The sequence below is a fragment of the Lathyrus oleraceus genome, chromosome 2 (assembly GCF_024323335.1).
Source record: "Lathyrus oleraceus cultivar Zhongwan6 chromosome 2, CAAS_Psat_ZW6_1.0, whole genome shotgun sequence".
NCBI classification, from domain to species: Eukaryota; Viridiplantae; Streptophyta; class Magnoliopsida; order Fabales; family Fabaceae; genus Lathyrus; species Lathyrus oleraceus.
The window spans coordinates 153,937,637-153,953,028 of record NC_066580.1 but is presented as its reverse complement, the minus strand read 5'-3'; the positions used below and the strand labels follow the sequence as shown (position 1 = coordinate 153,953,028).

At 32.9% G+C, this 15,392-nt stretch overlaps 1 protein-coding gene across 1 annotated transcript; it reads left to right on the top strand.

Annotated features, from left to right (window-relative positions):
* Nucleotides 1-11,252: 11,252 nt before the first annotated feature.
* On the top strand, nt 11,253-14,730 carry LOC127118633 (bidirectional sugar transporter N3). Its single transcript, XM_051048863.1, has 6 exons — nt 11,253-11,522; nt 11,904-11,940; nt 12,063-12,273; nt 13,737-13,898; nt 13,999-14,118; nt 14,211-14,730. Exons 1-6 carry the CDS (start codon nt 11,480-11,482, stop codon nt 14,553-14,555), a joined length of 918 nt encoding a protein of 305 aa, XP_050904820.1. The 5' UTR covers nt 11,253-11,479; the 3' UTR covers nt 14,556-14,730.
* Nucleotides 14,731-15,392: the final 662 nt, after the last annotated feature.

The window sequence follows — 15,392 nt, the reverse complement described above, 5'->3', positions numbered from 1 at the left end:
AACCGACTCCCGTACCCTGTAATCTCCGATCGTAAGACCATTTCCTTTCCAGGTTTACTTCGAGCGTTTCCTTTCCCTCTTTGGGATAAATAACGCACGGTGGCGGCTCTGTTTGTTTTGTTTTTCCCGCCGGTTGTTTTTCGCGGATGCGACACAACGTCAAGTGTTTTCCAAATCAAACTCACTTCAAAGCAACGCGAGTGTCGGGTCCAACGTCAAGTACCTTTCCATCATTGTCCATTTCGTTACTCCTTTCACTTCTCATTATATTCTCTCATATCCCAATCCTCAACCTATTTATATCTCCCTCCTATTTTTCATTCTTTACACACTTTTTCATAATAAATTCCAAACGCTTGATCCAACGTCAATGGTATTTTCAAACCTTTTCTCAATAAATTAGAATGCAAAAGTGGGGCGTACGTACTTGTGCACTACGCTCAAGTACTTGGGTTGTCGGCCATACCTAGATTGTGGCCCGATTACTTGACTTCCATTCAAAGCACCTAATAATAAAACAAGTTTAATTCGGTGCTCTGAGAGAGAAACATAGTGGTTAGGATGCCATTGTCCTCTCAACTCCCGAGTATTCTAATTATTGGTACTACTTAGCCAAGGGTTAGATGTGTGTGTCTCTCTAAGTACCAATGATTAAACTCGCCAAAGCATTTCATAATCAAAAACACTTTTTGATGAAAAACAATGGTTAAGATGCAACTTCCCTCTCAACTCTCGAATATTTAAATTGTCGATTGTACCTAGGTTGTGGTCTGATACTTGTCTTCGCGCTAAAATCAACCACAACCAATCAAATCCAATATTTTGTCTTATGCCTTCCAAAACCTTCCTTTTCAGAAAAGACATGTTACTTCCGTTCTACCGTGACGAGGCTTAAGCTTCCCATGTGCGAGAAAATAAGTAATGTTTAACTTCTAGAATATGATTCAAGCGCATCCATTCTACCGTAAACAAACAAACACTTAATCCTTCTATGACGTGAGCACACATGCAAGGTTAACTTCCAAAATGTGAATGTTAACATTGTCCATTAAGAACAACCAACAAATACTCTGTTTTATGATTGAAACTACGAAGCTCTGACTTCCTTATTGCATAAATGAGGATACGTAGGCACAATGGTTCGAAACCTTGGCGAGCACATTAATAATTATATTTTATTTTCTCATCTTATTTCACTCATTAACCGATAGCAAGTAAACTTCAGATAACAACATCCATACACACACAAAATAAGCAAAGTGGTTCCCGTTGAGTACAACGGATGTGAGGGGTGCTAATACCTTCCCCTTGCATAACCAACTCCCAAATTCGCTCTTGGTTCTGAATACCATTATTTTGGGGTTTTATCGATATTTTCCCTTTCCTTTGGAATAAATAAAATCTGATGGTGACTCTGTATTTTTGCAGTGCGATAAGTTGTTAGCAAGATTGAGGTGATTGCCAATGGTGGTGACAAACTCCATTGAAAAGAATTAGGTTTTTCTCTCTAAAATTCCCTTAGTAGTGATTGTGTGGAAGGCTAGGGATAAGGCGGAGTTCTTCTCAAATCCTTAGAAAATTTCATCGCTCAAGGAATCGGTAGGATCAAGGAGTTGATAGCTACACACGAAGGCTTTAAGCAAAATTATTGTTATTGGAAGATTCAAGAAACGTATTCGAGTAAAGATTATGTGGAAGAGTTTGACAAGTGTGATGTATACAAGTCAATATCTAAATAGGAGATTTATTTTCTCAATTGTATTGTGGATTAGTGATTGTATGAACTCTTGGAAATATTTGTCAAATAACAAAGGACTATGCAGGTTCCAATGGAAAACCATTGAAGAGTGCACGTAGGCAAAGTGAGGAAGAGTTCCAAAGAACTATAAATCTAGATGTCATCTCTCTCTCTCTCTCTCTCTCTCTCTCTCTCTCTCTCTCTCTCTCTCTCTCTTGCATTTAATTTCATATTAATTGCATACTTAGTGTCGCATCCGTGAAAAACAACCGACGGGCTAAAGCAAAACAACACAGAGCCGCCACCGTGCGTTATTTATCCCAAAAGAGGGAAAGGAAACGCTCGAAGTAAATCTGGAAAAGACATGGTCTCGCGACCAAAGAGAATGGGATCGGGAGTCGGTTATGCGAAGGGAAGGTATTAGCACCCCTACGCATCCGTCGTACTCGACGGGATCCACGCTCAAAAGATAGGAAAAGGTTGCTAAAACAAACATCACACACACACACTGAAAACAACACAGGTGGAAAAGAGGGGAAAGGGCTCGCTAGGATATCGCATCCTATGCCTACGTATCTCATCTGGAATGAGAATCAGAGCTACCGTAGTTCGGCTCACGCACGCCGAAACAAAACACACGCAAACAGGCAAACATGGAAACCAAATGCCACTTGCTGGACTTATATCGGACTCCGAACCAAACAAAACCCACACTGGAAACCAAATGCCACTTGCTGGACTTATATCGGACTCCATGCACACAACAATAGGATACGGAATGCCAATCGTTGGGCTTACATCCGTCTCCTAACCCACAAGAAGGAAAACAAACGACAAGTTACTAAGGAGTCTGGCACTCGAGCCTAGTAACTGTCAAGCAAACACACACAAAAGAGAAAAAAGGGTGCCCGGAGAGATCTCGTACGACCTCCTGCCTACGTACCTTATCTGGTATGAGGATCAGGGCAACGTAGTTCCCCTCAACAGGGGAGAAACTTTCTCCTAACCAGAGACTGGGAAATGACCAACTAGAAGGGAGACTGACTCGAGCCTAATAGTTATCATGTATTCCACAATGGTCCTAGGTTGAGTTTTCTATCTACTTGCACAGGCTGCAAGCTAATCCTAAACAGGCAAAGAAAAGGATGCAAGCATAATCAAAACAAAGCAAACATACACAATTAGCACACACTATATACAGACAAAGTGGGCTCACACAAGGGTTAGGCTGCAAAAGCAAGCCAACTGTATCAGGGTGATGTTAGCTCTTAACCCTAACATTGAGAGTTAGGGTGAAGCAGATGAAATAGGAATGAGGGGTGTGCCTCACAGCTCTTATCCCTGGCCAGGGAGAGCTTCAGACAAAGGAAGTGTGGGTTCAGAAAGTCGGAGCCCTTCTACACTTATGACTGACTCAACATGGATCTTGGGTTAATATCCTCAAGGCATCAACATGTAATGTGAGCCAAGGGACGACACAAATGAGTAGCAGGAGATGGATTGCACATCTCTTGTGTCTGCCAATTGCCTTATCAAAGGTCTTTTCCTGCTTGGGGACAAAGATAAACAAGCACAAGCATTGCCTCTTAAGGAGGACTTCAGACAGGTGCCTGGCCAAGTAACAGGCCAGGTCTTCCAGACTACATGGAGTTAGTGATGATATACCTCAATTGGTTAAGCACCCAAGCAACAGCAAAAGCAATTTCACAATGAACTATAGCAACTAATGTACCTGAAATCAATCTAACATAATCAGTACGCAGCTTAAACAGTCAAACAGACAGTTACAAGTCAACAGTTAACTGTACATAAACAGACAAACAAACAAAGCAATGCACAAAGGTGCAATCCACAATGCCTAAGTACAAGTCTCAAAGCCTACAAAACAAACTCAAGGTTATTCATAAACAAGCAATGGACCAACTCCAATTGAGTGCACATCATCAAGTATAAGCAATTGTGCTCTTTGACCTGAAACAAAGCTCAAACATTAAGCACTAACCACTAGGACATGGCCTAAGGTCAAAATGGGAGCAATAAACCAAAACAGAACATGAAAATTATCAATAATCAAGTTCAATCAAATAAGAAACAAATCCAAGTGGTCTCATATCCATATCATCAACCAATTTCATTTCATAAGGCAAAGAGCACAAAGCATGCAAGTTAGAACCTCTTAGAACCAAACAGAATGATCCAATCCAAACTAACTCAAAAATAATTCAATAAATCCCAAGAAAAATCATGGCTAAACAGAACTCATTACATGATCATCATACCAAAATTCAAGTCAATTGGATAAGTGGAAGTATGTCAAATAAAATCCATAAGACAAGGCAAGGCAAAACAAGCTCATACAAGGCACAAAATCATGCATCAACTTCAAGCAAGCACAAAACAGAATTGGTGCAAGATAAATGCATCAAACCAAAGCCATGGCAAACTTCAAGGTGTCTAGAATCACTCCACAAAATTTCAAGTTCATGTGATACATATCAAGAATTTCACAAATCATATAAGATCATGACTCACAAAAAGTCCACAATTGGTCAAACAGAAAGGAAATTCTCAAACAAATTGGAATCGCACTCAAAAAATCCACAAAAATTCACACTCAAACTTAACATCCAGAAGAATCAACATGAAAAAATTCACATCAATTCAAGTTCATATGGCATGGTAAAGAAAATCATTAATTTGGACAAGAAATGGTGTGACACACATTGTCACACCAATATTGATCAGATCATATCTCACAAACCAGAAATGCAAAAATTGCAAACTCAATGCCAAAATGTCCCTAAGGATCTCTAGTTTACACATGCAAAATTTCAGCCTCATTGGATTAAGCATCATCATTTCATGAAGGAAAATGCAAGCAAGGTGCAAGAAATGACATATTCACACATTCCCTAAGCAAAATAAAAATCCACACGTGCACAAATTCTGGAAAAATCCCCAAAAAATAGTAGAGATCTTGATTAACACAATGGAAAAAATCTCATCTCATTTGGACACTCCATCAATGAGTTATGAATTTTTGAATGAGTGAAAAAGATAAAAAAAACAATGGAACAAGGCATGAACATGTAAGGCATAGTTGGAAAAAATGCATAAAGCAAATATGGAAAATGGCATGAACCGGAATCGAACCACACATACATTCAAACATCCAGCGCGCGCTCATTTAAAGGCCAGGACACGTGGTCCAATGCATGGCCTGGAAACAACTAAACACATGCAGCAAGCGTTCAAGTGGATCAAACTAACATCTGGAAGCGAAAATTTAGGGTTCTTCACGCGCTCATCATGAAATTCCAGGTCAAGAACAATTGTTCACGAAAATTCACAAACCATACATCATCGTGTTCATCTTCTAATGCACAACAACAATCTAACATCCATTTAACCTAACTCACACTAAAACTCTTGGATCGAGCCAAAGAAGGTTCATGGATCAAACTTAAATTCGACCTAACTCTCTCATTTCTGGACGAAAATTAATGATTCAAATTGCATATTAATCACCTAAGAAGGATCTACAAGATACATCCATTAATTTCATGAATTGTTAAAGTCGAAAACTAACCTTCAAGATGCAACAGTAGTGGAATCGTGCGAATTAAGCCTTGGCAAGGTGAAACAGATGATCTCTAGCTCTCCTATGATGATTTGGATGAAGGCTTGAGCATTGATTGTGCACGATCTAGCTGGAAAATCAAATTGCCATTGATGAGCTTCACTTCCAACAGTGCTCGAATCAGCTTGAAAACCTTGTGATCTTGCTTCCAATGACTTCAATTATGCATATGGATGAAGGATTGATCAAAATCTTGGCACGGTTTATGCAGAAAATTAAAGGAAAAGTGAGAGAGAAAAAATGAAGAGTTTTGGATCTAGATCTCAATTTCCAAATTCTGTTATGATTATGGTTTTATATGTGATGCTAATGATGTTCACTAATCATGATTAGGCAAAATGCAAAGATTAGTGAAATTGGAAATTTTGGTGCACATTAGCAAATCCACCCTTATGTGCTCATACCAATGCAACAGTGCAATTTTCTGTTTTGGATCACTTGGAAATGTTGTGTAGAACCAAATTCAAGTGAAATCAAGTGAATGTCATGCCTAATTTTCAAAATGCCCTTTTTCCCTCCAATTTTCAAATTAAGTTCAAGTGAAAAATGCACTTTTTTTGTGATGAGTTTTAATGAAATGTGATGCATGATTATGATAGTGCACATCAAGATAAAATTGCTCCAAAAAGAACCACATGATTTGGCCATTTGGTTCAAAAGTTATGCACTTTTGAAATTCAACTTTTCTTGACCAAGATTGATCCATAACTTGCCAACCACACATGAGAAATGGATGTTCTTGGACTTTTTGGAAAGGTGAGAGCAGGATCTACAACTTTCATGTTGGACAAAATTTCATTTGAAGCATTTTTGGACATGTAATTTTAAGGAGAAAACCTTTCCATTTTTGGCAATTTTGAATTACAAGTCACTTTCTATTTTTGGAAAGTTTTCATCTGACTTTATTTTCTTCAACGTTGATGTTTGAAATGTCAAATGAAACTTTTTTGGACATGAATGAAGTGTTTCCAACCCTCTCCCGCCTCCAAATCCATCAGTTGACCTCTGGTTGACTTTTGTTGACTGATAGATGAATTGGCTATGCATAGATGATCTTGAGCCTCAAACTCCTGATGAAATGGCTCAACCATGAAACCCTAGATTCCACAAGCTCCATAAAACCATATGATGATCCCCATCTCAATGAAGACCTCATCTCCTTGACAAGCCCTGATTGGCACAATGCAGATGATTAGGGTTGACCAGAGGTCAAAACCCTAATCTCAAGGAATCTGATCAAGCACAGTGAATCTCTTGATGATGACAAGACCATGATGATGATGATGTACCATTGCTACCAAGATCAAGCTCAACCTCCTTGAGGAACCAAGAAACCCTAATTTGAGGCACAAACCCTCAGATGGCTAATGATCAATTCAATAGGACCCTCAGCTTGAATATCTCAACCTCTTTATCTTAGGAGGACGACTTGCTTATTGTTTCCACATGATATGCCAAGATGCAATGACTAATGTCCTAAAAATGAAATGCAATATGTTAAGCTAGTCCCAATAGAGGAGGGCAAATTTTGAGGTGTTACACTTAGGTGCTTCAATTCCATCGTATTATATTGTTCGTTCTTGATATCGATTTATTATGCAAGTATTAGATTTTGTTGGAATTGGATAACCAATTAAGATAGTTAGATGATTAATAATCTAAAGTGAATTGAATTTAGAAGTCCATCCATTGAATCATCGTGTAAACATTTCTCGTGCATTATACAATTAAATCAATTCATACCAAGAGTTTCACCATTATAATCTTGATATTTGTGAAATGATTCGTGTCGACTTGATCAATTTTCAAACTGTATAATTTTCATTTTCTCGTCAAACCTTCCGCTCGTAACTCATTTTTTAAAACACTCTGATTTTTGAAGAATGCCGGTTGAATTTTAATTTGTGTCTATTCACCCCCTATAGACCGTTTTTCTACTTCCATATTCACACCCAACATATTCACATTAACTACTAGACAGGAGTTCTTAAACTCCTTATCCGCATTTTTCTCTTTAACGGTTAGAACTTTGTTTAATTCTCCTAGTTCTTCAACCACACCTTCCTTCACCTCTAGTTCATTTTGAAAAGTATTATTTAATTTGCAAAGAACATTAGAGGTGGAGAAAGGGGTGATTGAAGAACTACAAGCATTAAATAAAGCTTTAACAGTTAAATAATAAAGTGTAGATAACAGGCTGGAGAATTCTTGTATAAAATGGAATGCGTACTTGTTTTATAATATAACTTTATCTATCATATTATAATTTTCTAATGCAATCTTAAAAGTTATATATTCGGTAAGGGATTGGAAAACACTCAAATCACATAAGATATAATCAACTAATCTTTTAAACAAACACTAACAACAACATTTATCAACAAAAAACCTTAAACAAATACAAAATACAAAAAACAACTCTTATTAAAAACAACAAAATCATCCACACATAGCATAAACTACAGACAACATCCAACTTTTATTAACAACAACAACAACATATAAACTCATAGAATATTTTAGAAATGTACATGTCTCATAATGGCATCCACAATGAAAGGGGGATGAAGCTGAAGTGAGAGCTGCAAACTTGTGTTAATTTTGAATGGATATCATTATGGGTCTTTCACACAAGTTTGCAATGCTCATTTTAGCTTCATCCTCATTATTGAAACAATCATCCATACCTACAAGTCAAAACAAGTAGAAAGTTCAAACATTATGAAACAAGCTATTGAAACATAAAAAGTAATACATAAATAGATTTTGAAACATAAACTATTGTGAAAATGAACCTGTAAGGTAGGCATTTGGTAAAGTTTGATGCAACAAAGGTAACCCTTCAAAGAAGACGAGTTCGCTGCATAAGTTTGGGGTTTTCATATGATAGAGATGAGTGACATAGATGTTAGGGTTTTGTTTTGAGAGAGACAAGTGAAAGAGATGTTAGGGTGATATACAAGGTTTATCCCATTGTGTCACGATAAATAGAAATTGTTGGTGCTTGGATTCGAACCCTTTCACTCCATGTACATTTCACTACGGTTATTAACTATGACCGTAGTAAAATGTCTTTTAGTAAATACCAAAAAAGAGTTATTACCACGATTAACAGGAAAGCTGTTGTAAAATGGGTGTTACAAAAGGTATATTTTGTAGTTGTGTGATGAGGATAATAAGATATTATGTCCAATGAGTTTGGACTATATCAAAATACATGCATGTCGCAATGATCACATATTATACAGGAAAGAGTATGAAAAACTGAAATAGTGCTTGAATTGTGAGGAGTGACACTACAAGTCAAAGGACAATGGTGTTATTGATGACACTGACGGTGTAAGTAGAAAAGGTCATCATGCCTACATGATGTGGTACCTACTAATAATTCAAAGGTTCAAGAGATTGTTTTCAAATGTAAATGATGCAAAGAATATTAGAGGATATGAAGATGAAAGAAAGTATGATAAAAAAAATTTCCTTGTAGTTAATTCTTTGCAATGGAAGAAAATTGATTTGTTGTTTCTGGAATTTGGCCATAAAACAATAACCTCGGGATTGGACTTACCACCGATGGAATTAACCTATTTGGTAATATGAGTATTAATTATACTTCATGACTTGCTCTTCTCATAATTTATAACCTATCTATGTGGTTCTGCATGAAGCGCAAATATATGATGTTATCTATGATGGTTTTGGGTTCAAAACAACTAGAAAACGATATGTTGCATGGTTTTACAAGTAAAATGTCATGATTTATTACCCCTAAAAAAGTGATATTATTTGTAACATTTATTTATTGAGATTGAATGGTTAATGATTTTATTGATTTGTTATTGTAGTAGTTGTTTTTGTGTTAATAATAGGTTTAATATTGTTTTTACCGTAAGCAAACTTAATCTTATTGTTAGTAAAAAAATTAATGTTATTGTTGGTTATATTAAGGTTTAATGCTATTTTTTCCCGTTGAGATCGATGGTTTGAAGATTTAGCGTTGTTGTTTTTATTGAAGATTTAATGTTGTTGTTGTTGTTCTTGTGTTATCTTAATTATTTTTAAATATAATTCAAATTATATATAGGTTTTTAATGGTTGAACATCATTAACAAAAGAAGACTTAAGGACGTCCCTTCAAGTCGAACAACTTTGATTTTTTCCTTTGTTGGTTAATCATTTGTATATGTTTTAGTTTGTTGTAAAAAAGTGAATGTGTGTGCCATTTTGTTGGCTTTGGTGTAAATAATGTATAGTTTAAATTCAATATGTGTGCGATTTTATTTCGCAAAATGTACAATTTAAATTTTGTATAAAAAAACCAGGTTAAAACGATGATTTTTGTAAAATTAAAAAAAAAACAAGGGATTTTCGCTCGTTTAGATCAACTAATTGAGATAAAAACCGTTCTCCTAACATCTTTCACCTCGGTTAGTAGAAGAAACTGAGATGAAAGGTTGGTATTACCACCTCGGTTATGTGTCCAACCAAGGGGAAAAGTGACACTTTTTCTAATTTTTATTATACAAAGATGTTGTTGTTGGAAATCGAACCCATGACCTGTACCATTTTTCTCTTCGATTAAAACTTACAACCGAGGGGAAAAGGGGTGTGCTTCCCATTTTTCCCCTTGATCTTTGGCCCGAGGTAAAGTATGACGCGCTTTCCATAACATCCTTTGTTACCTCGTCCCCCAATCAAGGTAAAAGTCATTTTCCAACAGAGACAAAATCCCTTTTTTGTGATAGTGTTTGAGCACCTTGCTAAAATTAGATAACCTTTTTTTATAAGTTAGAAATAGTTGTCTCTTGTGTTAGCAAAGAAAATATGACATGAGGCTAAAGTAGTAGTGGTTTGTGACACCATAAAGCGTGTATGAACGAAAGTCACATGAATATCTCTTCTTTTTTTTATAAAGAGTGTATTTTCTTGTAAAATTATAATCATTATAGAATCATACCAATTATACAAATGACAACAATAACAAATTTATTAAAGGAGCGATGATGCATATTGAACGGTTGAGATATCATTTTTAAGTTAGATATAGTTGTCTATTGTGTTAGCAAATAAAATGTGACATGAGGTGAAAATAATAGTGATTTGTGACTCCGCAAAGCGCGTATGAACGAAAGTCGCATGAATCTATTATTTTTCTCCCTTTTTCTTTATAAAGAGTGTGTTTTCTTGCAAAATTATAACTGTTGTAAAATCATACCAATTATACACAATGAGAACAAAAAATATTATAGAAATTTTGTAAAAATGAATGATGATGCACATTAAACGGCCGAGATATCATTTTTAAGTTAGAAACGTCATTTTTAAGTTAGAAACAATTGTCTATTGTGTTAGCAAAGAAAACGTGACATAAGGTGAAAATAATAGTGGTTGATGACTTTGCAAAGCGTGTATGAATGAGAGTCAAATAAATCTCTTATTTTTCCTACATTTTCGTTATAAAGAGCGTGTTTTCTTGCAAAATTACAATCAAAATCATATCAATTATATACATGGCAACAAAAACATTATAACAAATTTATTAAAAAGGAAGGATGACGCGTATTGAACGGTTGAGATATCATTTATTAAAAGAAATGATGACGCATATTGAACGGTTGAGATATCACTTTAAGTTTCCGTGTCGTATAGGAAATGCTATAAAATTAATTAAATTGTTTAAAATAACAAAATTGTATATAAAATTTTCTAGAATATGTTATAAGTATTATAAAAAAAGAAAATTATATTACAGGTGGCACAAACACTCCCATTTTAAAGTAAATTATTATTATATATTACACTATACTCATTAAAAAGACCAATCCATCATGAAAAATGCAAGACTTTGTTATGCATGAATTTCATTTTATATTTTATATTTTTATTTTAAAATTGATTTTTCCTTCTTTTTCTTGCTTTAGTGTGTGTATATATAAGACATGAGTTGCTCAATCCCTTCAACAACTTCATTATTTACATACATTGGTTTAGGAGGTTGAATAGGAAGAAACCCTTGAGGTTTCTTAGATTCTTATAGTCAGCCCTAAACCTAAATCTCTTGTGCTATTTTGTTCAAAATCCAAAGAAGACCAAAAGAAGACATGGATTTTCACAGTCAATTGGCTTTAGCTTTTGGCATACTAGGTAATCTAGTTTTTATGCAAAGTTTTAAATTGTTATTGATTATGAATTTGAATCCATTGTTATTTAGCCGTCGAAGTTTTCACGCATTTACTCTATCTAGATGATATTAACTGCTTGATCTAGATGATATTAACTGTTTTAACTTGATCATACAATTCATACAAAATATTTTTAATTTTTTCAAAAATATTTATTTTAAATCAGAATTGTTCGATCTTGATCTTGATCAGACGGTCAGATATGATTGAATGCGTGAATGCAAATGTTGTTGACTATAATAAATCTGAATAAATTGATTATGTTGTGATGCTTGATATTATCGCGATTGGACAAATATTATGGTCGCAGATCTTAACCTATTTTTGTTCCTTTAATGTTTAGGTAATGTCATTTCCTTCATGGTGTACTTGGCTCCTACGTAAGTATATATTAAAGAAAATCTTTAACTTTTTATCAAAAATATTATACCAATTTAATTATTATATATAATATTGTAAATTAAACAGAAAATTTTATTTTATTTCTTTGATAAATTTGCAGGCCAACATTTTACAGAATATGGAAAGTGAAATCAACTCAAGGTTTCCAATCTTTGCCCTACTTGGTGGCTTTATTCAGTTCCATGCTTTGGCTATACTATGGGTTGCTCAAGACAAATGCTACATTCCTCATTACCATTAATGCATTTGGATGTGTTGTTGAGCTTATTTACATTATCATCTACACAATCTACGCCACCAAAAATGCCAGGGTATGTTCTATTCACCAATCAAAGTTTATTACAAATTTTATTAATATTTTTACAAATTTATCAAATTGATTTTTTTACAAGCGAGTTTATGGTGTAACCGACTTTAAACCGTTAGGATTGACTAAGAGAGATAAATTTTCTCTCAATCTCAATTTAACGATTTTCAGTCGGTTGCACATATAAAAGATCGGTTTGTTTTATTTTTTTAAAAAAATAGATTTCTTTTATATTTAAAAATGATTTTAAAATTATTATTTTTAAAATATTAAAAAATATATATTTTATATAAACTAAAAACTAATTCTAACACCTAGTAACATAAATATACATTATTAAAAATTATAAAATAATCAAAACTATATAATTTCTTAAAAGATATATTTTGAAAATGATTTTTATGAAAATTTATTCAAAATAGTTTCAAATATAAATAATTGTTTAAAATTTTAATATAAACAAAATTTATTATAAAATGATAAAATACCTAAAATAACATTTTATGAATAATTATTTAAACTAATTTTTTATTTTAAAATTTTAATATATATATATATATATATATATATATATATATATATATATATATATATATATATATATATATATATATATATATATATATATATATATATATATATATATACATATATATATGACACACTATATAAATCTAAGAAAAAATTTGAATTAAAAAGACACAAAATTAAATGTAAATAAACTAAATCTCTAATTTATTAAGTGGTCAACACAGATATATATTTATCTGAAGGAGAAACATAGATTAGTAAGTTTATTAAATTTAAATTAAATTATTTTGACTACAACATTATATTTATTTTATTTTAATTGGAGTTTTTCAATTAAAAAATATATTATTTTTCATTATAAAAGTACTTCTAAAAAAGTGGAATTAATCATAAAAGAAGAAATATTATTGGACGATATTTTTAATGTCAACACAACATATTTTTTCTACTTTTTAGATATAATGTCATATTTATATAATTTTTTCTCTTTCTTTTAATTACATCAACAATTATAAAACTGATATTTCTATACAATATTTAATACAATGCCAATGTTCTAGATGTTCAATTTATATCACTCTAAAAAATTAAAGAAAAAACATAAAATATGCTCCAACTTTTTCATGTAATATTTTTATTCTGGATCTCTCATATATCTATTAAAATAATCTTATTTAGTTTCGGTTATGAATTATATTTATTTATGTTTATGTATTAATGTAAATAAATTGTTAATAACTAAAAAAAATCCCTTGATATTATATTATTAAATATTAGAAATATCATTTTATGTTTTTCTTCTTTAATTTCAGTATACATTTCAGCTCTTCAAACAATAAGCCCTTATAATTTTATAATGATTACAACACCACTTATGCTTTTCAATTTCTATATGTTAAACATCACATGATCATAATACATAACTTTTAATTGCAGATCTTAACCCTGAAAATATTCATTGTGATGAATGTGGTCTCTTCTGTGTTGATAGTTGTCACCATCCAATTTGCTCTGCATGATTCTCTCCGAGTCACAGTCCTTGGATGGGTTTGTACAGCTTTTGCAATTTGTGTCTTTGCAGCACCTTTAACCATTGTGGTGAGTGAAAAATATTCTAACTGTTAAGTGTTTTTGAAATTTTACTATGGTGAGTGAAAAATATTCTAATTTCCATTTCAAATAATTTCATGATTTGTAGGCAAAGGTTATCAAAAGTAAAAGTGTTGAGTTTATGCCATTCAATTTGTCACTTTTCCTCACAATAAGTGCTGTAGTGTGGTTTTCTTATGGTCTCTTCCTCAAGGATATATGCATTGCGGTAAGTATATGAAGTAGGGGTGACAAACAGGCATGATAGTTTCGCGAGACCAGACCTAACCCTAGTGAATTTTGTTGTTGTCTTATTTGCAGATACCAAATGTGTTGGGTTTCATATTAGGACTATTTCAGATGATACTATATGCTATTTATAAGAACAAAGCCACAGCTCCAAAGGAGGAATATGAACTTGAGCAGGCAATGACAAACGTTGTTATATTGAGCCCAATGGGAATCCTAATGTCATCTCCATCTCCACTTAGAGAAAGAGTGAGTAAACAGAATACAGAAGGTGTAGAAGACAAGAACAAAAACGTGGAAGTTGTTGTGGTGAATTCATGTGAAGTAATCTCATCTCCACTTTTAGACAAAGTGAAGAAACAGGGAAAAGAAGGTGTGGAAGAGAAGAAGAAGAAAAGTGTGGGAACTTCAGCATAATATATATGGAAGGATATGGTTGGGTTTCTTATTATGATATATGATGATTTATAATATAGTTTTATGTCCACAACTCTTTATCGTTCTATCATTTATATAATGATATTGATATTGTAAGGAGTTTCTTATATATATAATGATATTCTATGGAGTATCCTTGAACTTCTATGAATAAGTTATGTGCTTAAAAAATATTTCTGAGATGATAATTATATGGTAAGGATTTTCCTACTTATAAACACATGATCGATTAAATGTGCTAATGTGACTCAATATATCTTATCAAATTAAAATTATTGTTTGGTATAATACATCTCTATAAAATCAATTAGTAAGTGATGATTGCTCTCACTTATATTAAAGATATATAGTGTCTAATATGAGGAGATTTTAACTCTCACATTAGTTAGATATATAGTTTGAAAATGGTTTATATATAGTGACACCCTTCATCTTACAATGATTAGACATAATGCAAAATGATTTATGAAGATTGCAAAACCGACTTGTAAGGTGAAGGGTGTCACTCTATATACGTCATTTTCAAGCTCTATGTATAACGAATGTGAGACTTGTGATCTTCCTAATACACCCCCTAAGAACATATATGAAAAACTCGTCACTACTACGAAAACACCTATAATCACGATTGCTTTATTTTTGTCACATGTTTTTTCCTAACTACATTGATAACTTTCATCCCAATATATAATATTAAATATTTTTAACATAGCAACAAGAACAACAAGATCAATAATAAGAAAAACAAGAACAATAACAATAACAACAACAAGAAGAACAAGAACATTAACAAGAACAATAAGAATAAGAACAACG

Excerpts from the sequence above, each read along its gene's own strand:
- LOC127118633 (XM_051048863.1), top strand. The coding sequence starts at position 11,480 with ATGGATTTTCACAGTCAATTGGCTTTAGCTTTTGGCATACTAG. Across the intron at positions 11,941-12,062 it reads ATGGTGTACTTGGCTCCTAC|GCCAACATTTTACAGAATAT; the intron begins GTAAGTATATAT and ends ATAAATTTGCAG. Across the intron at positions 12,274-13,736 it reads ACGCCACCAAAAATGCCAGG|ATCTTAACCCTGAAAATATT; the intron begins GTATGTTCTATT and ends TTTTAATTGCAG.